The sequence below is a fragment of the Palaemon carinicauda genome, chromosome 28 (genome assembly GCF_036898095.1).
Source record: "Palaemon carinicauda isolate YSFRI2023 chromosome 28, ASM3689809v2, whole genome shotgun sequence".
Classification (NCBI taxonomy): Eukaryota; Metazoa; Arthropoda; class Malacostraca; order Decapoda; family Palaemonidae; genus Palaemon; species Palaemon carinicauda.
The window spans coordinates 42,694,254-42,716,698 of NC_090752.1; the positions used below are offsets into that span (position 1 = coordinate 42,694,254).

A 22,445-nucleotide genomic window follows, 5' to 3' on the forward strand; every position below is an offset into this window, starting at 1 on the left:
TAGTTCTGAAGACCACCACGGGACTGGTCGTCGTTTGAATAACCCTGTTGTTTTGGGAATTGAATTGACTCCTGCTGTATGAAGAGTTCCATTCAGTAGGTCTATGGCATCATCAACACTTTCAAACTGTTCTGTTCTCCCTTCGATTTCACTTAGCTCGGAAAATTTAACCCAGTCTGCCTTGTCTAGATTCCAACGTGGCGATCTTTGCAAAGGCGGACCCTTGTTGGTGTTTATAATGATTGGTGCATGATCACTAGTATGCCAATCATCTAATGTCCTCCAATCAAAATCAAGAAGGCAGTTAGAGCTTGCAATTGAAAGGTCAATGCATGACAAAGTACCTCTCTGAACATAAAAGTGTGTGGGCACTCCTGTATTAAGGAGTCCCACATCCTCATTCTCTACAATTGATGAGATAATATTGCCCCTTGTGTTGGCCAAAACATCACCCCATAAAGGATGTCTACCATTCATATCTCCCAGTAAGAGAAAAGGTTGAGGGAGTTGTTGAATGACCTCTGCTAAATCATCATATAAAATATTATCATTTGGAGGTAAGTACAGAGAGCATATTGTATATTTTCTCCCTATATCAATTTGTACAACAACTGCCTGCAGGGTTGTATGTATTTGGGGAACATCTTGACGAATTGAAACTATGATGTGCAAATCTATCCCTAGGGGACTGGTCTCATAAAGCTCCAAGAGCTTTGTTGTGTCTCGAAGAGGTCAATGTAGGTAATAACCCAAAGAGATATAGCCTATGAGAGGTTTCTCCCTTGAAAGAAATTATAAACCATGAGGCACACATCCGTTGTTGTGTCGGAGAGGCATCGACCACAAGCGGTCGGCAGGCATCAACATCTGTGGCAATGACCCCTAAGGGAATCTTCTCAAGAGACCTGATTTGTACTCTGAGGGTACAATAGTGAAGAGCAGGCATTGCAAGCAGTTACCTAACTCCTTCTATGTTAAACTCCAATGGAGGAATCCCCTGGTGAGGAAATAATCAGGTGAAGACTGTCTCTCCCGCAGGCAGGAAAAGGTGTTCAACCACTATGCCACTGTCGGCAATTCTCTACCTAAGCAGGGAGATTGCTGAACAGTGGTTAGTGAAGGTAACTCCCTCAGAGGGAAAAGTTGCCCAACACCGGTGAAGGTTAACTCTCCCTTGAAAGGGGAAGTTGTTAAACACTTGGAGGGAGGCCTCCGGGCAATATTCTATGCTTCTCGTCAATGAGCAGAGCTCAAGTTGGCATCAAGTGTTGCCTGTGAAACATAGCTGAAGCAAGTCTCAGGGTTCCCCCGAGAGAATTCTACCCCGACTGGAAGACCTGAAAGGACTCAGTCTTGCCTCTGCTCTCATTCCTATGCTGAAACTATAGAAACAAAGGTGAGCAGAAGTAAAAAAAGGTATATTCCGTATTGAAAAATAAAGGAAAATTTAAAATTTAGGCCAGTTGGTTCTTTATCATGGTTGTTAAACTGAATAAAGCGGAGGAGAACTGACAACGTCTGTTCTCCTCTGAGCCCAAATGTAAAGTGGGTTGTGTTGGCTACTGTGTGTGTAAGCGCAGTGATGGGTCTACCTTCTACCCTCTGCTAACCGGCAGAGGGGAGCAACACCTCGCTAAAAGTTTGACGGCTAGTTGCACCTGTCTCCAAAATATATCTCCATAGTAAAGAGCCCAAAACTTTGTATTTGATGCCAGAACAAATGAGAGTAAAGACCAGGTGACAGGTGATCATGACCACAACCACGCGAGGGTCTTTAGTGATCCAGGAGTCATGAAGAGAACGATCATGAGCGGTCTGAACCCAAAGTAACCGATAGTGAGGAAACCTATCACTAGTAGATTAATTGCAAGGAGACTGAGGATCGTAATCCTGATCGCAAATATGCATTAGAATGTCTCATTGCCTGTACAAGAAGGGAGACCAATCCCTGGTTCCTCTCACACTCAGTTCTCTATCAAGTGATTGTAATGAAACCTCACCACAACCCATCTTTATTTCCTTCAATACCAAAGTCTCTTTAGAGATTGAAATATAAGTGTTCCTCGTACGTCCTCGAAAAGAAGAAGAACAGTGAGAGCACTGTCATACACATACGTTCCTACACTACAGTGCCAAGATACCTATCCTGGTCGAATTGGTTTTCGGTACCGACCCTTTTCTCTCTTAATTACTTTGTTAAGATTTAATTGCTATCTTAGCATCAGTGAAGTCATACTCCTATTTAAGGATGATTATTTGTATTTGTGTGAGAACAAATCATCTTTTATATCTCAAAAATATCTTAATAGAAGCTATTTAGAAAGTACAGTTAAAACATATTTTCTCCAAGTTCTCAATGTTTACTTATTTACTTCATCTACAATAAATCCACATTTCATGGAACTGTAATTTCCAATATGTCCATCACCCATTGCTCTTCTATATTTCTTAATTGAAAGTTACAATTCCCTAATTTGGAAAAAGAAAAAAAAAGAAAAAAACAGAAAGAATAACTAAAGCAGGTACCTATCCTGAAAAGTCATATACCTAGCTTATATAAATTGTCTATGACTCATTAAGTGTAAAGAAAGACATAACAAAATATCTACAGTATTTATACTAGTAACGAGTACAGAAATAAAAATTCATTTAAAATAGACTAATTCACTTAACTCAAAGTTAGTAGAAGTTAATAAATCCAAAGAGAATTGCAATGAGATTATAAAACTATCTTAATAATTGCTATAAAAAAGTATTACTAAAGTCAAAATATCACTTACTTGCTCAATAGATAATATTCCATGTTGAGGACTGAGAATTGGGAAAGGATCTCCTATTTTCCAAAAGCACACCATAAATATACCCCATGTAACCACAGACAAAATATTCACCCACTCACCACGAACTGTTGGTAGAATAAAGAGAAAGAAAAAGCCTAGTTGATTACTCACCCAAAGATAATAAAAAAGATTTAACTGACAGGAAAGTGGGACATTTTCAAATCAAAAAGTAAATCTTCATATGACTATTCAAATTGAAAATTTTCAAAAGTAAGAACCTATATGTGCAATAAATAAAGGATTTAAATAAGAGCAATTAACAAACAAATCAATTAACTTCTAAGAAATATTTTACATGATTTTAAACAAATATGCAGCAGTAAGAATTTTTAATGCATACATATGCTAGCTCACTAGAGGGTAAGGGGTTATGAGCCTGACACCTTGGCTAATTATATTGAACAGGAGAATCTTTCAACTCAAGAACCCACTCTTGGAATGCATCTTATTCTTATCTAGGGGACTTACTGTATACTGAATATATAATATAAAATATAACTCATTTTTAAAATAGATTTATGTCTTCAGCTGTCCTGGAACCACCATTGAATCGTTAACAAAGAAGTTGGCAACACCAGGGGAATCCTCGTCCATCTGAATGTCAGAGAACAGCCAGATACTTTTGCCCTTAAGCTTAGTAATGAATCACTTAGGAATGAAAAGTGATTCAGGTGGAAAAATATTTATTACAAAGGACTCGGTTTATAGAGTATAATTATGAAAAATACAAATTACTTTTATAAAATCAAAAATTTCTAAACTAATCTTTATTTAACCTAGCTATATAAACTTGAGTCCTTTAATTAGGGAGACTGATTCATTCCGAGCTAGGGACGGTCATTACAACTTGGAAAACAAGATATTATCCAGCTGGTAAAGAATGTGGATCAAGGAGCCCCACACAGACACCTTTCCCAACTGGAATGGTTCACTTTTGACCTATTGGCCCAGGAATGAGAGGGGTGGTTGAGGATTGATTGATTGATTTAAAGTTTTCTGGCATCCTGAAATCTAAGGTCATCGACACCGATACTCTTTATTCTACATGAAATAAAATATTAAATTAAAATCATAACAATTCTCTTTGGATTACTATGCGACAGGAGAATAGGGGTTAAGTTGAAAGATAAAGTACACAGGACAGTTGTGAGACCGGCAATGATGTATGGAGCGGAGACATGGGCAATAAAGAAGACAGAAAAAAAGAAGATGGATTTGGCAGAGATGAGAATGTTGAGATGGATGTGTGGGGTGACAAGAAGAGATAAGATACAGAAAGAGGTAATTAGGGGTACCACAGGAGTTAGAAAACTATCAGATAAGATCCAAGAAAGTAGACTGAGGTGGTACAGTCATGTCATGAGAAGAGATGAACAGTATATTGGGAGGAGAGTAATGGAAATGGAGGTACAGGGAACAAGGAGAGGGCGACCAAAGCAAAGGTGGGTGGACTGTATCAAAGATGACCTTCGATGAAAGGGATTAACCGGTGATGGAGGTGTGGGACAGAGGTAGATGGAGAAAGCTGACCAGAAACATCGACCCCACATAGAAGTGGGAAAAGATGTAGACAAAGAAGAAGATTCAATTAAAATCATAGAAGTTAAGATGACATTATAGAAGTTAAACAGTTCTCAGAAGACCAGCTTCTGAAATATATCTAAAAATGCCACTCGCATAGTAAGACACATGTCCAAGAATCTTGGCAAGGATGAACCTGCCATCCTCACCTCGAGCCTCAAACAGATATCTATTTCTTAAGTTATTATAATTGGGGCATTCGGTCAACAAATACCTCACTATTAAAGGTACCAAACAGTCATCGCAATACGGTTGGTGTTGGCCCTTCAGAAGAAACTTGTGTGTCAATCGAGTGTGACCAATACGGAGATGACAAAGAGAAGTCTCCAACTTTCAGGGCATCATGTTATACCTCCAAGGAGATATGACATTTGTTACTTCTCTCATCTTATTGCCATCTAGACCATCCCAGTGCTGTTGCCAATTATTAAAAAACAATTTCTTGATGTTAGGTAGGAAATAATTACAGGGAATGGGATACCTTCTTGGTAGCAACTTGGATGCAGCATTCTTCGCCAGTAAATCTGCCTTCTCATTCCCAGACACACCTATATGTGCTGGAACCCAACAAAATCGAACCATTATACCTCTCCGACCAACAATAAGAAGCCATTCTAAGATCTTTAAAAATAGGGTTACTAGAACTAAAAACTTCTAAAGCTTGAAGGACACTCCTTGCATCACTAAATATGGTAAAATTACCCTCCTTCTGCAATGCTATTTTATCAATAGTGGTTAGTATGCTATACAGTTTGGCAGTAAATATGGTAGCTGTTAGAGGAAGTGCACCTCTACAATTAAAACCATTACTATGTACTCCAAATCCAACACCAGCATCAAACCATCCGTCTATATAAAAGTCGATCCCCTATGTTCTGCAACATGTTCCATAAAAAGAGACCTGGATTCCAAGTCATCATATTCTTCTTAACTCCAATAAAGTATTTACAAAAAGATACCTCTGGTAATTTCCATAGAGGCGTTGATGATACCTTAAATGGAAGCACTTTACTTCCAATTATAACAAGGTTTAATAATTATTTTACCCGAAAGCTATAAGGTTGAGGAGATTTTAGGTGCAACTCAAAGTATGTTGAGTCCCTTAAAAGGCTTGCAGTCTGATAGGCTAAAGAGTTAGGGAGTTTTCGTAACCTAAATCAATACCGAACAATAGAAGACTTTCGGTAAAGGTCTAGAGGTAATTCGCCAGTATCAAGGAGACTTGTGATAGGCAAAGTTCTAAACCCTCCTGTGGACAATCTAATACCAGCATGATGTATTGAATCTAACATCTTTAATCGGCTTGGGGTGGCTAAAGAGTATATTTCACATCCATAACTAATTTTGGAAAAAATCAAGGCCTTGTATAATTTTAAAATAGTATTGCAGTCTGCCCCTCGTGATGTATGGGACAATATGTTTAAAAGATTCAGAGCCTCTAGACATTCAGCTTTTAGCACTTTTAAGTGAGACACCCATGTAAGCTTCACTTACACATGGCGATCTGTTGACCTTTAATGTATATATTCGGGTCTGGATGTACTCCCCGGATATGACAGAAATGGACAAAAGTAGTTTTACTTGTAAAGAACTTGAATCCATTCAAATCAGCCCACTGGATAATTTTGTCAATTGAGAGTTGTAGTTTTCTCTCAACCATTGCCATTCTAGCTCCAGCAAATGATATGGAGAGATCCTCCACAAATAATGTTGAGAGAACATCCTTGGGAATGACTGAAGATATCCAATTAATTGCTAGTGCAAACAGGGTTACACTCAGCACACTACCCTGAGGAACTCCTTCTTCGTGGCATTTACTCTCTGAAAGAGTTTCCACAACTCTCACTTGAAAAACTATGTGAAAGAAATGACTGAATAAATAGAGGTAGCTCTCCTCTTAATCCCATTTCATGAATGGTTTTAAGTATACCATATCTACATGTAGTATTATACTGTATGCCTTTTCAAGGTAAAAAAAAAAAAAAAAAAAAAAAAAAGAGTCACATGGTGCTGTTTGGAAGCAAACGCTTCACAAATAGAGGACTAAAGTCGTATCAACACATCAGTCGTTGAGTGCATTTTTTTCATTTCACACTGAATAGGTGATAAAATACCCTTCTTTTCTAGGTACCACATCAGTCTTGCATTGACCATCTTCTCCATGATTTTACATAAACAAGATGTCAATGCTATCGGTCGATAGTTTGCTGCTAAACACTTGTCCTTACCGGGTTTTAAAAAGGCTAAAATAATGGCTAGTTCCCAAACACTTGGATAACTATGATCATGCCATATTCTATCAATAATGCTTAAAATATACAACTTTGTATCAAAATGTACATGTTTAAACGTTGCATGTGGAATTCCATCGGCTCCGGGGGCTGTATTGTTACAATTACCAAGTGCGGAATCAAATTCTCTTTCAGTAAAAGGAGAATTATACAACTTTTCCCTTCCTGTTGCAAAATTTAAAATTTTCTTTTCTTCAATGCTCCTATACTGGTGACCAGGAGCTCCTTCACACTTACATGATACATCTGAAAAATTATCAGTCAGGGCATTGCTAAAATTATTTGCTTCAGTCACATACAATCTTTATTATTTTGATCCATACAGAAGATGATGGTGTTCTACTGTTAATGAAGGAAACAAAAGACACCCAAGACTGGTGTCTAGCTTCTTTCATGACACGACAGAACTGTACTCTACACTTTTTGTATGCTATTAAATTTTCCTCAGTACGGCGTCTACGCAATCAAGTCAAGCGATTTTCTGGTGGCTCTGTGCAAGGCAGTTAATTCTGAAGACCACCACGGGACTGGTCGTCGTTCGAATAATCCTGTGGTTTTGGGAATTGAATTGACTCCTTCTATATGGAGAGTTCCATTCAGTAGGTCTATGGCATCATTTATACTTTCAAACTGCTCCCCCCCCCTCCCCCCCGGGAGATAAATCACACAAGTTGCTCCAACAGGGGTAACAACATTGGTAGACAATGTCAGGAAGGAGAGGGGAGACACAGTCACAGCAGAGCCAAGGCACAACTGGAAACACAGGGCCCAGCTAATACCAGCCCAAGACACCTAAGCACAAGGGTTGGGGTGATGGGCAAAGGAGAAGGGGTGGGATACTCTGGGGCCAAGTCAGAGATCAGGGTAACCACGGGCATAGGGGCAACACACACTTGGGGCTTGGAGGCCTTCTTATGCCCAAAATTAGGGCCAACACCTCCCAATAACAGCACCATTTCTGCCGGCAAAGGAGTCACATTACGAGCTTATGCAGTCCTTTTGGATTAGAGGGGGGACCACCAATGTCCCTGACACAAGGGTGCACCACCTTATATTTCACCACTGGTGTCACCAGGATCACTTAGGACACTGGCACAGGGGGAACCAGGAGAGAGGTATCCTTGGCTACTGGCTCCCTCAATAGTCATGCAGGACCTACCTGAAAGACCTAAGGAACCCAATATTTCCTTAGGTTAAACTTGTCTGCACAGTCACAAGAGAAGAGCTTCCAGCTTTTGAAAGGGGTGCAATGAACACTGGGGATACCACACACACCACCTAAACCTGAAAAGCCTACTGAAACTGATCCAAGGGCTCCTTGCTCCTGAAGCATACCCCTCCGGTGACCGAGCTAGAGGCGTATGCACAGTCGCAGCGGAAGCAGTCGCACCCCCTTGGGAGACTGCAGTAGCAAAAGACTTCTCCAATGTTTTCTTGGCTTAGTCTGCTTCTTTCCCTTCAGAGCATACACTGTCCACTCAACAGGAGGCCACTCAGCAAGGGAATGATTACAAAGAATCATGCCCCCTACATGATGCACAGAGGGATTCTGGATCTATGGCCAGTTTACTCTTAAACCAGTTGCAACATCCACCCTTCACACTACGAGTACAAACATCCTGTATCACTTATATAATCCCCTTGAGAGAAAAACAAGAAAGAGGTAGAAGAATCCGTCATTACACCTCTTCTCAAGACTAATGACAAAAACATTACCTGAGGGAGCTAGGAATGCTACACAAATGCCAAGCAACTATCTCAGGAACCACAGAGAAGAGGTCCAAGGGTCTTTAGACATGTTAGCAAGGTACAGGGCTATTTGACACCTTCAGACCCACTTTCAGCTCCAAGTATAGACGAAAAGTAAACCGGAAGGCTACCAACAGGATTGAGCTCGTGATTTTTTACTTGGGATGGCAGAAGTAGACACTGACCAAAATCATATCTGCAAGCAAACAATCTCACAAAGTTTAAAAGAACAGAGCAACACACTTACTTCTTGTTCCTGGTGGGGTTGATAAAAAGGCTGTGACATTCGCACATGTGGTGTCAAGTTCTCCTCCAGTAGCAATGAAGTGCCCTGACATGACACACGGCAAATTATTGTCAACTTATCTGGAGACATAGGATCAAAAAGACCCCAAAATGACAAATTTGGAAGTCATTTGGATTTCTTCTAAAGAAACAAATCTGGAGCTATTTATATGGATATTACTTTCAAGGTAGCTGAAAGACGAGCCATGAGACTTTTAGCGAGGGATACTTACCACTACCGCTAATTAGCGGGAGGGGTGGCGGTAGCCGACTACTCCGCTCATTAGCACACCTAGGCTGAGCACCCACTTTGCTTGCAGGCAGGACTTTCTTAGGGAACAGGTGCTGGTGGGTCTATCTATATAAATAGCTCCAGGTTTGTATTGTTAGGAAAAATGCAAATTACTTCCAAATTTCTCATTTGTACCGTCACTCTATACAAACCCTCGCTATTTATAGGGATAACTTACTTCTTAGGAGCTGGAAAGTCCGTACCAACTGGCTCCTCGCATTGACCCGGGGTTTTCTCCTTACGATATAGATCATAATCGGTAGGAACCCTTGCACCTCACTAAAAATATCATGTTATGCATGACTAGCGGCCTCCACAAGCTGTTTTCTTGTGATACTAGCTATGTGACTGGTCTAGGTATGAGTTCTCAGAGTCATAGGAATCTTTAAAAGTACCATAGACATTACCCAATTCCCCCTCGCTAGAGGTATTGGGGATGCAACAAATATTATTTCTATACTAGGTTACACAAGAGAAATGATTATTACCAGCAGAAAGGTGAGGCCAGCTGTGCTAAGGAACCTGGTGCTGATTCCCCAAGAGAGGGGAAGGTGAAGGAAGAAAGGAAGCCAGTCATTTTTACTCATTCACCCCCAGACTGATCACGGGTAACCTTAGCCCTCAACTCTTTGCTACTTGTCTATCATGGAGCTTGAGGTGTTTAAACCATTTGTTGTGCAGTCACCACAGAACCAGTGGAAAACGTTTCCATGCTCCTGTGGGTCACGTCTTGCAGGGAGTGGAAAGTGAAGGTCATCTGATGCTTCAACACACCCGCTTGCAGTACCGGGGTCACAGAGTAGTTCTTTTCAAACACCAGAGACGTTGCAATACCCCTGACGTCATGAGCTCTCGGTCGTGGTGGTGGGTGAGGGTCAGGATTGATTGCCAAGTTAACAACCTTGCAAATCCAAGCCGAGATGATGTTTTTCATGACCCTCCTCTTGACCTTCCCCATGCTGACAAAAAGTGCTTACACACACGGGTGAGCTGCTGCTGTTCTCTTAAGGTAACACCTCAGACTCCTCACTGGACTAAGTAACAGTTGATCTGAGTTATCAGTCACAGAACGAAGACTCCCAATCCTGAAGGGCCCAAATCTAGGATCCGCTACTCCCGGATTTTGAGTTTTAGCAATAAATTCAGGGACGAAGTTGAGAATTACCTTTCCCCAACCTCTCGAATGGGTGATGTCATAAAAGAGACCATGTAGTTCACTAACCTTTTGGCCGAAGCAAGAGCGAGTAGGAACATTGTCTTCCATGTAAGGTGGTCATCTGTTGCCTGGCGTAATCGTTCGTAGGGAGCACCCTTCAGAGACCGAAGGACGTGAACCCCGTTTCAAGGAGGAGGTCTAACTTCCAACTGAGGACAGGTAATCTCATAAATTCGTATGAGGAAAAAAAGTTCCAACAAGGAGGAAATATCTATTCTCTTCAGTTTAAAGGCCAGACTTAAGGCTGAGCGGTAGTCTTTCACGGACGAGACCGAAAGAAGCATTTCTTCCCGAAGGTAAACAAAAAACAACTTGGTAACAGCTGGAATAAAACTTCTAGAATACTGTGTAGTATTGAACCTCATGATGGAGAAGGCCTGGCTATTAGAATTAACTGCCTGCCTAGTATTACGAACAGGATAGAATTGTCCAAAGAGATCTGAATGTAAAGGATGGTCAGAGTTATGAAAAATCTTATGCAACATGCAAAATGAACTAATTGAACGACGCTGCCAAATATTAATATCTAGATCAGGAATAAGAAATTTAATAGACCGTAAGTTTCTGTCCAACAAATTAAGATGAGAATCAGCAGCTGAACACCAGACTGGAGAACAATACTCAAAACAAGGTAGAATGAAAGAATTAAAACACTTCTTCAGAATAGATTGATCACCGAAAATCTTGAAAGACTTTCTCAATAAGCCAGTTTTTTGTGCAATTGAAAAAGACACAGACCTAATGTGTTTCTCAAAAGTAAATTTGCTGTCGAGAATCACACGTAAAATTTTAAAAGTCATACAAATTTAAAGAAACATTATCAATAGTGAGATCCGGATGTTGAGGAGCCACCGTCCTTGACCTACTTACAATCATACCATGAGTTTTGTTAGGATTCAACTTCATACCCCATAATTTGCACCATGCACTAATTTTAGCTAAATCTCTATTAAGGGATTCACCAACCCCAGATCTACATTCAGGGGATGGAATTGATGTAAAGAGAGTAGCATCATCTGCATATGCAACAAGCTTGTTTTCTGGGCCAAACCACATGTCATGTGTATATAGTATGAAAAGTAATGGGCCAAGAACACTACCCTGTGGAACACTGGATATCACATTCCTATACTCACTATGGTGCCCATCAACAACAACTCTTTGATATCTATTACTTTAAAAATCAATAATAATGCTAAGAAATGACCCACCCACTCCCAAAGTTTTGAGTTTGAAAATAAGGGCCTCATGATTAACACAGTCAAAGGCAGCACTAAAATCAAGGCCAATCATACGAACTTCCTGACCACAATCAAGGGATTTCTGTACAGCAGTGGAGATTGTAAGAAGGGCATCACATGCTCCAAGGCCTTTACGAAAACCAAATTGCAAACTAGGGAGTAGATGATTACCTTCAGCAAACCTATTAAGACGTTTTGCCAGAAGACGCTCAAAAACTTTAGATAATATGGGAGTTATGGAAATTGGGCGGTAATCTGTGGGACTTGAGCTACCACAAACACATTTACATAGAGGAGTAACATTACCAATCCTCCAACAAGTGCTAAAAGCTCCTCTTCTTGCTAACTTGCGCAAAATAACAGATAACTTTGGAGCTAAGAAATCTGCTGTCTTTATAAAAAAACAATGGAAAAATACCATTTGGGTCTACACCTCCATAAGCATCAAGGTCCATCAACAGAACTTGAATTTCACGAGATCAAAAAGCTAAACTAGTTACTTTAGCCTCAGGAAAACAGGAATGAGGAAGTTCAAGTTTTTCATTACTCTGTTTACTGTCAAAAACATCTGCCAAAAGGGTTGTCTTTTCCTTTGGACAGTGAGTGACTGAGCCCTCTGGTTTAAGTAAAGAAGGAACTGTTGCATCAACACAAAAAGTGCAGATTTAAGGGTGGACTACCATTTATGTTCTTGAGTTGTACCAGAAAGGGTTTCTTTTATGGTTAAATTGTACTCCTTTTCAGTTGAGGCATAAACTCTCTGAGCAAAAGCTCGAAGCTGAGTATAGCTATTCCAGGTCAAATCTGATCTGTTACCCTTCCAAAGATGATAGGCCTCCTGCTTCTCCAAATAAGCACGTCTAAAAATCATCATTGAACCACGGTTTGTCCTTCACTCGGTACCTTAGCACACGAGAAGGGATACGCCTATCAATTATGTTGACTATGTTCTCATTCAAAGGGACAACAGGATCTAAACTACTATATAATTGTGACCAATTCAAGCACAAAAGATCATGCAAAATCCCATTCCAGTCTGCTTGGGATTTCATATAAATTTTACAAGAGTATGATATATCAGGGACAGGCTGCTCAGTCTTCACTACTAATGAAATCAAGACATGATCAGATGTCCCGACTGGAGAACCAACCTTACTAGTTATAACGCCAGGGGAGTCAGTGTATACGAGGTCCAAGCAATTACCAGACCTGTGGGTAGCTTCATTTATGATTTGCTCACAGCCTGATTCAGAGGCAAAGTTTAAAGCTCATTAGTGCTTTTGATGGAGATGTTTCTTCTTTGGAGGAGCTTGGTAGGGCCTTGATGTAAGGGCCCTATGGAGGATGGAGGATTGAGTCTTGGTTAGTCTTCCTCCATTCTTACACCAACCGCTCAACGTCTTCCGGTTCAAGCAGAGAACTTCCCTCGAAAGTGGAGTTTTTCAGCCTGGACATCTTGGCTAGTGGGACTTGCCGGTGGAACCTGTCTATCATAGAGTCCTGACACTTAAATACAATGTTCGCCCACACATACTGTGGTACTGAACAATAGAAAAGTCTCCATCGATCTCCTAGTGGACCCATATGACCAGTCCTCAGTTCTGATCAGGTGGCCCACAGACCACAACCACAGGTGCAGCCATGAAGTAGCCTGCATGGCATACTTTGCGTCCTTCTCTTGGTTGATATCCGAAGCCAGGAAAGAGACAACGTCCTGACAATATCTCAAAGGGGAATCCTCTAGTTAATGCCTCTATGGAGTAATCTAGAGGTAGGGCTGATAGAGGCTCATTGATAACCTCGTAATACCTCCTCGGCTGTACGAACGGCGGCAAGAGGAGTTTCGAGGAGGAGCCTGCTCAAAGGGAGCTATAGGAGCCAGTAGCCTGGGATATTTCCTTCTCACGGGCACTCTTCAACCCCTTGGACCAAGGCAAAGCTGCATTGGTCCTTGAGGGTCTCTGAGTACCATAGACATGGTCCAGAACCATGTCATTGCCATCTTGCAGGTCTGTCGTTGGATCTGATAAGCCGTTAGTGGCTCTCATGCAGGCCAAGACCTGAAAGATGGTATGTACCGACTCCTTCTGCTCCGCTTCCATCAATTTCGGGCTAGCGGCTCTAGGTAGGTAGCCGTCCTCAAAGTCAAACTGGTCTTCTACCTCCGAGCTCTAACCCATAGGAGCCTGGAGTGGGTCACAGTCGTCAAGATAGATAGTTGAAAGGGCGTCTCTTACTGCGAAAACTCTTGCCAAAGACTTCGGTATGGTCTTTGAGTCCTTCGGCTCCCTGCAAGGGGGGAAGTATACCTCCAATAGAGACGGCCTAGAGGCTGACTCTTTCCTGAGAGGATGTTGGTCCTCTCTGGAAGGAGGAATGACATCTGGTTGGGATGGAGGGTGGAGCTCTGGAGGAACCACCTCTATGGGAGAAAGGTGGAAAGAGTTTGTCAAAGAGACCTCCCTATCTTCCCGAGAGGGAGATGGCCTTAACCTCTTTCTTTTCCCAGCTGGTTGTACCAGTGCCACACATATTTGCGGAGAATTCTTGGACCTATCTGGATTCTCTACTCCCCATTTCCTTTTAAGAGGGGAGAAAGCAATCCCTTGCAAAGAAGGCATAGATAGCACTGATTTTTTGGAACTCCTTCTGGGGTCAGACGGAGAAGAGGAACCAAGGAGGTTAGCTGTTTCCAGGGGGTATCCTGGGTGTGCTGGGCTTTGACTGCATGCAGGGAGAACCTCTGTAACAGCTTGTCACACTGCCTGGACCAGTGCATCAAGCCATTCAGGCTCCCTCCCGCTTGGAGCACTGGTCGAAGGATCCTTTGAGAAGCCACAAGCCTTAGGTCTGGTAACCTAAAAGAAAAGGTTAGCTTTCCTACCTTTTATGTTCGGCACAGGTCTGACCACTGGGGCTTATGCCAGGCGTTGATCCTTTAAAGCAGAAGGTTTCAATGATTCCCTTTTGAGGGGGAAAGGAATCGGTCGTCAGCCATGAGGGGGTTCCCTCAATGTTGGGACCTGGCTAACATACCTAGATGTGGACTCCTCTTGGGGGTGTGGAGAGCGATAATGATCCTAATCGCAGCAGATGCTCACACAGGCGAGCTGGGTGAGAGAGGCAGCAATTGTACATCCATACTCAATGCAGCTGAAATAAAAAGTACTAGTCTGGCTGACTGGTGGGTAGACAGGCTTCTTTGCACCATCAGTTGGATGCAATCTACCTAGTTACAGATTAATTTCCAAGTTCCACTGAATTCATATTCCTAATAAAATGACAAAAGTTTTGTATACACATATGAACAAATTGTAAAAAGACAAGAAATACAGTTAAATTTCTTAATTGGCTTACCTATTCGTATATTTGAAATGACAAAGTGGCACAAGTAGAAAGGGATGACAAGTATAAGCATTATAAGCATTGAATATAAAACCACTTGCCAATAGAGATATCGAGACCTGTAAATGCAAAAATGAGTGTCATATAGCATTTGCATTTCTAATACAGTATTATCAAATGACTGAACAATGCAGTAGCAGTATCAATAAGATCATATACAAAACTACTTACACTCAACACAGTGAGAAGGGACCAATATGGGAGGGAACCTGGATTAAAACGGATTACCCCACTAATGACGTCTCCACACTCACTCACTCACTCACTCACTCACTCACTCACTCACTCACTCTCTCTCTCTCTCTCTCTCTCTCTCTCTCTCTCTCTCTCTCTCTCTCTCTCTCTCTCTCTCTCTCTCTCTCTCTCAAGACAATGCAGGGTTAATCAGCTGATGTGTCCAGACCTCAGCAACAAGAAAAGAAAAATAAAAGAATTGCAGCAACCATACAAAGAGTTGAAAAAAAAGAAGATAATAGGAAATGCTCTATTTAATGAAGAAGGAATAGATAAACGAAAAGAGTATATATATCAGATGTGGAAAAAAGGGAGAATAAAATAAATGAACTAGAAAAAAGAAAACAAAGGAGGTGCCAATGGATAGGAGAATCTCTCTGGCCAGCAACTGAACTGAACTAAATTGAACGTAAACAATAAAAAATATTATAATTCGCTAAGTCCTTATTTACAAATAAAATACTAAAATGTGAATATTACATGCAGTATTTTTGGATACAGTTAAGTAAAACAGAAGTTTAATCAAAATCCACGTTATTTCAAATGTAGCTGTTATTTTTTACTACAGTAAAAGGATATACAGTACAGTGTACAGCGAAAGCTAAGATGAGCTGGATGGAGAGAGAGGTAAGTGGCGCGAAGCACACCCAGTAAAGGAGCACGGGCTATTTGAAATCATAGAGCTGCAAGATTATTGCGAATATGTGATTCTTTATCAAATAGGTATTGGGATTCTGTGTCGTGTGTAAGTGAAATCGCGAAGGGAGAATGCGCATAAAAAGAGGCCTGGCTGTAATTTGTATTTTTCCTAACCATACAAAACCTATGATATTTAATAGGGGTATGACATCAGCAAAGCCGGAACAGCCTTTAGGCTTAAGGGACGGGACTCACAACCTCTGCTTGGAATTTTGGATATTCAGATTATTGCCTTTTCGGCTAGGAAAACGTCTATATTTTATTTCAAATGTTTTTTTAATGAAAACAATTTGCTTTATGGGTAAAAAGTACTTTTCTTTTATTTACGTAAGCACATCTGGTTCCTTATGCAACCCTTTTATGACAAGTTTACGTAAATATTTCGAATTTTTTTTTAAGAATCTGAGGTAAAATTATTTATAGTAGTCTCCCATAAACTTGAAATGCATAATTTTTTTTCATCAGTGCTGAAAGAAAATGTAATTTCCTTTTTCTTTCAATCGTGTCATAAAAAACGTATGTAACATTTCTCTAAACCAATTTGAGGTAAAAATATTTATAGTAGTCTCCTATAAACTTGAAATGCATGATTTTCTTTTATCAGGGCTGAAAAAAAAATGTAATTTAATTTTTCTCTCATGAAGATTTCTCTAAGTCATATTCATTGTACAGTAGGGTCCCGAATTATGCGAGAATTTGGTCGATGAAAGGCCTCGTGTAATTGGAAATTCGTATATTTCGAAACACATCATGGCGGCAAACAGCAACCTACCCGTCAATTTTTTTTTTCACTCCATTTCTAGCTTTTTAGCTATATATATACTGTATATACACTGTGTGTGTGTATGTATGTGTGTATGTATTATATATATAAAACATATATATATATATATATATATATATATATATATATATATATATATATATATATATATATATATATATATATATATATATATATATATATATATATATACTGTAGCTTTTATCTTAACAATACTGTAAGAAATCCTTCTTATAGATTTTTTTTATAAAATACTGTACAAAATTTCTTTTATGGATAAATAAAACAATAAAAAGTTGTTAAAGTTTTGATAATTTTATATGACTGTAGTATTTACTACTGTATTATGCATAGCATACTGTTTTCAGTATTTTCCGAATGATGTAGAATTATTTCCTATAGATACAAAAAACAAAAAAGGGTTTTCAAGGTTTGATACAGTACGTATCTAGCAATAGTTAAAAATTACAGTATATTACTGTATATCCATGATGACACTCCCACACGTAAACACGGCCACTAGGCGCAAGTGTGCAATAGGCTGCTGTACGATAATCACGTTTTTTTTGGCCCTGAGCGGTCATTTCACTAATGATAATTTTTCAAAGTTAATATAATTTCTTTATGCTTATAATTCGTAATTATAGTTAAAAGTAGGGATATTAATTAAATGGTTGAGTAAAAAAAACAATTAATACTACTATTATTTAATTTCAAATGGCTACATAATACTAAATATTCTAATGGGTTCTTTTTATCTTCAATCGTAAATCTTACGCCTGGATAAGCAACAAAAGGAAAGGGATAGGTCTCTCTCTCTCTCTCTCTCTCTCTCTCTCTCTCTCTCTCTCTCTCTCTCTCTCTCTCTCTCTCTCTCTCTCTCTCTCTCTCTCTCTCTTCATATCGTTTCCTGTATAGTTTTCAAATATGTTCGTCATACATTTGTACATTATTTATCCACTTTATCTCTCTCTCTCTCTCTCTCTCTCTCTCTCTCTCTCTCTCTCTCTCTCCTCTCTCTCTCTCTCTCTCTCTCGGCGTTTCCTTTCCCTTTATAGTTTTGTGAAATTTCGTTGTCCAGTCATTCGGTAATGAGAAGTCATTTTCGCTTTCGACATCGAAAGAAAACTTTGTTTCTTCAATATACTCATCACTGGAGGATTCAGAACTAGTGCTCTCATTATCAAACAGGTTATCATTATCAAATTCCACAACAAGAATATCATTTATTTCATCTAAAGAAATAACCTTCCTCTTTAGACCTTTCATTACAAAAGGAACAACAAATAACCACTTATGCATGAACGCCCGAGCGCACTGATAGGAAACCAGTTCAAACCAGAGTTTTGTAACATCAAGCTACCTTCGGAAAAATAGTTGCCAGACATCATATAAGTTTCTATTCACAGTCCCCATATGCTGAGAGTGTTGCCAAGTGGTGATCCTATACTTACTATACGAGTAAAGTAACATCACGAGACTGACGGCTTGTAAAAGGCAATTAAAGTCATGAACGGAATATACAGTTGAAGGCGGTACCGAGTAGATCGTGGTGAACGGTTTATCACGTGGGTGACGCTTAACAGGTTAAAAAAACATTTTATATAGTTCGGTATTTTCTCTATCCATCCTCTCCCAGAAAACCTTCAAATGTGAATTATCGGAATGTGTGCAGATCTTGGCAGTGCGATAACTAGTTAGCGACTGAGAATAAAAAAAAATAAAAAGCCCGATTGACGAATGACGATGCTGATGAAGAGGATATCGAATACCGATTTTTTCCAAATTAATTTTTTCTACGTTCTGTCTAATCCAATGTACAGTACATTCTTATGTAAAGGGCGAACCCCAACATTTCTTGATGCTGCTACACTTTAATTATAGATATTTTACCACCTATTTATAATCTTTATTTATAATAACATCTTTAGTTAAAGCTCTTCAATATCACTTTCAGGAGTAAATGCGTTTATGATCGACGATGAAACGTAAAAAAAAAAAACGTTTTCCTTTTAAGAATGCGTTTTCTTAGGAAAAAAAAAAAAACACGAAACAAAATTGCTCATATTTCATATATTTTGATTTTCTAAGGATAAATAAAACATTAATTATAACATTATTATTACATAGTACCTGGTAAGATATCTTTTGCCGCAAAAGTTAACCTATAGACAGATGTTAAAATTGGTTAGCGAGTTCGTTATGATCAGCGATGGAACGTACTAAACAAAGTAATGGGTTTGGTAGTGGGGACATGTTTGGCAGTAGCATGATATAAAATAGTCTTTACTTTGATGGTTTTTAATTTAAAGTTTAATGAATAAGGATTTTTCACCATAATCACAACATAAGTATAAAAATTAATTAGTACAAATATGGAATATTATACATATAGGTGTTGGACAGTTAGGCTAGGTCTAGCGACAAGTTCACACAACAGATGGGCAAACCTTAACATTTTTCATCCAAAACTGGTCTTAAAATGTTTGAACAGAAATCTTTCTCTCACATTCTCCCACCCCCCCCCCTTCTCAGACATCGGGGAACCATCACCCCCCCCCCCCCCCCCCCAATACAATTAAGAAAACAATAGATTTCCTACGCTTCGCGGTGCTTGACTCGCGGATTTAGAATGCTCCTCGCAAATACAGAAAAATTAATTTTTAAAAACTATCGATCGCGTAATTGAGGAATCGCGTAATTAGAACACGTGTAATTCGGGACCCTACTGTATTTATTTGTCTGTTTGTTTATATATTTACAATTATCATGTTATGGTTATACTGAATGATGCAAAAGGGTCAGAAACCATAACTAAATATGCCTAAATCATAAAATTTGCTCGGGAAATATGCAGACGAGATTATATTATGCTAGCACTGTCTTACTCATGTGTGGGCATTAGATACACTGTATAGCATATGTATTTCTAGTTTATCAAATAACCCTGAGATATGATGATTATGACCTTATGATCCCCATTGTTAAGGGAAATTACCAATAAAAGGTCATACTAAAGTATATTCAACTGATCACTACAAAGTAAAAAAAAGAATTGAAGCCTGTATTTCTTAGTCTGCTTGTTTATATAATAAAAATTTTTATGGTATAGTTATTCTGACACATGTATAAAGTGTCAAAGACAACAACTATATACAGTACAAGAATATATTATGCTAGCAATGTCTTACTCATGTGTAGGCATTTGGTATATTTCTGGATTTGAGGGGTGGTGCTCACCACTGTTTAGTAAATAACCGTGTAAAATGATGATTATATCCTTATGATCCCCAGTGGTGAGGTATGATTACAATATCCCTAAAAGCCCATACTAACCCCTAATGAGGTTAATCAGACGATTTCTAGAAAAAAAACTGACAACCGATTTCCCAAAACCTGAAGCTCTCAATTGCTCATTGGGTCCCCCCTTTCCAAGAACCTATAAAAAAGGGGGTGCTCATATATTGTTCTTTCAGCATTGGACTGTCTGGGACCATGAAGTTCAAAGGTATGGTAGCGAATTACGGTCGGCGTTCCAATAGACTGCCAGCAGTAGGCGACTAAACACTACAGTGCCAAATGTTGAAGGCTTAGAGGGGCCTTGCTCCTAAAAGTTACCACCTGATGGATAAGAGAGTTATACATCACCTTTCTCCATTTCTTGACTGTTTCTTCGACATCTTGCTGTGGGAACAGAGATGTTGCATCCAGCATCAATAAGTTCCTACTTTCCGTACCACATAGTTGGAGAAGCAACTGCCACGATATCCCTATGTGTGAGGACACATTTTGCCCACTGGTCGCTTTTGATTGGCTTACTAAATAGGTAACCGTCTTAGCTCTGGAGAGGATGAGTGCAGTGAACTGAGCTATCAACCCGGACCAACAGTCTATCTATGGACTTAGCCTGCAAGTTTACCATTGATGCCAACTCCATCACTTTGGATTTGAGGGCGAAAAGAATATTCCCTCAAATTTGACCATCACCGATGCCCCCTTTTCCAGTTCCTCTATTGTGTTATCAATTGGCAAAGGTGTGGGTGGAGCATCTTCGTGTGTTTAGAATCTCCATTACCTAGGTATAGCTAGGGGAAGAACCTTGCTAGATTGGCTAAAGCGTAGAGAATTCCTTAGATATGTGATCTGAAGATCTACCTTGCCAAAGGCTGTCCTTGCAAACCTAGACTAAGGTACAGTAGTTCAAGCTTCGTCTGAGAAGGTTGTGGAGCTTCATTACATAAGTCTATACAGTAGATGTTAGACCTCCCTCTATGGCCTCAGATGACACTTTACCAAGCTCATCCAGCTAACGAATCAGATCTAGGGCCTTTAGAAAGGTCAATTCCATCTAAGGGTTATCTGTCTCAGCAAGCAGCGAGCCTTGACCAGGATTGGAAACAGCTGAAGAGTCCCAAAAATTCTTTCTCACAGCAGAGGGCTCTATTTGGGAAGATATAATCTCTACTGGTTTCCCACAGGTCAGCAGTCCTCAGACCTAGTGGCAGAAGCATGACTCGTCTCCCTGACTGAGTCACTTTACAGTATATCTTGACGATTGGTCTTCCTCCTCAGAGGGCGACTTTCGAGGCATCGAACAATTCATGGCTTTCCCCCCTTTCAGCAGCTTGACCTAAAATCCTAACGTTCTGACTGGGAGTTGGATAGAATCCAGTAGGAGACTGTGGAGGCAACCAGAGGAGTGGAGCATTCTCTCATATAACTTATAGAGTCGCACTGCTTCCAACCCTGAGGCTTCGGCAAAAGAGTTATCTCCTCCGTTTGGAAGAACAAGAAGTATTTCCCAATGTCACTGTCGTTTTGGACCTAGGAGTCTGAAGAGCGGATTGTTTCTCCAAAGGAGCCTGGCCACCATGGGATCGAGATTCCTTTGTCGAACAGACCAGTCTCTTTTGGTCATTGCTGACAGTGATTGTGAGCCAGACGGCCTAGCTTTCTCCCTATGATCTTTGCTTCACAGGAAGCGTGACCAAGGAGATATTCTGTTCAAGTGTGCTCATGGCTCCGAGTCTCAAGAGCACTTGTCGCCTGATCATGGAGACCAGGATTACATCAATCGTTATTATGTTTGGGAGGAGCGTTGTTTCCAAATCAGGGCGTGGTTGGGAAGATCATGATTGTTGATTCTCACAAGGATTGGAAGCAAGATCTTTCCTGTCTTGTGAAGACCATGACCCAAATTGTCGTGCCTTCTCCTCTCTTGGCGAATGAATGGAAGTATGAAACTTCTTGGCTTTAGAAGGAGAAAAGGGAGACGCTCGGTGTTTCTTTGCTCATGAAGAGCGAGACAAGAGACAATCATGCCAATTGTACTTATGGAGAACATAACTGATATGATCGGTTGCGTGGCAATCATGCCTATGGATTCACACATGGAGTTCTCTACCATGCTGATCGTACTTGTAGAGTGCATGAGCGTGGTGATCGTGTATGTAGGGATTGTAATAGTGTGCATGGAGATTGCTACTAAGAAGAGAATGAGCAACGGGGCACTAATACTTCTTTTCCTTTCACTAAACCGGCAATTCCAGGAGATTGGCATAGTCGGAAGCATCATCAGACCCTTTCTTCTTCTTAAAAGCTTTTTCGGTTGGCCACCAAAGCATCTCGGGAATATCCCAAGGCAGGAGAAGGACTGCAGTCCTGACTAGTAATGCTTCTCGGTCTTTCCCAATCCCAATCCTTTGGAACCTTCATGTGTCGGAACCTAATACTGAGGTCCATTCCTGAAGGTTGGGGCACAGTAAACAGTAGTGTTACTTCCCCCCCAAAACCCTGCATAGGAATAGTTTGGTGTCTTGTGAGACCCA

General features: G+C 40.1%; 1 protein-coding gene across 1 annotated transcript in view; it reads right to left on the reverse strand.

Moving 5' to 3' along the window:
- LOC137621786 (Golgi pH regulator-like) overlaps nt 1-22,445 on the reverse strand; it is a 198,238-nt gene that overhangs the window by 164,980 nt on the left and 10,813 nt on the right. Inside the window, exons 3-4 of the mRNA XM_068352293.1 lie at nt 14,853-14,959; nt 2,781-2,905 (exon numbers count right to left, since the gene is read on the reverse strand). Coding sequence (XP_068208394.1) covers nt 2,781-2,905; nt 14,853-14,959 — 232 coding nt within the window. The remainder of the gene's footprint in view (nt 1-2,780; nt 2,906-14,852; nt 14,960-22,445) is intronic.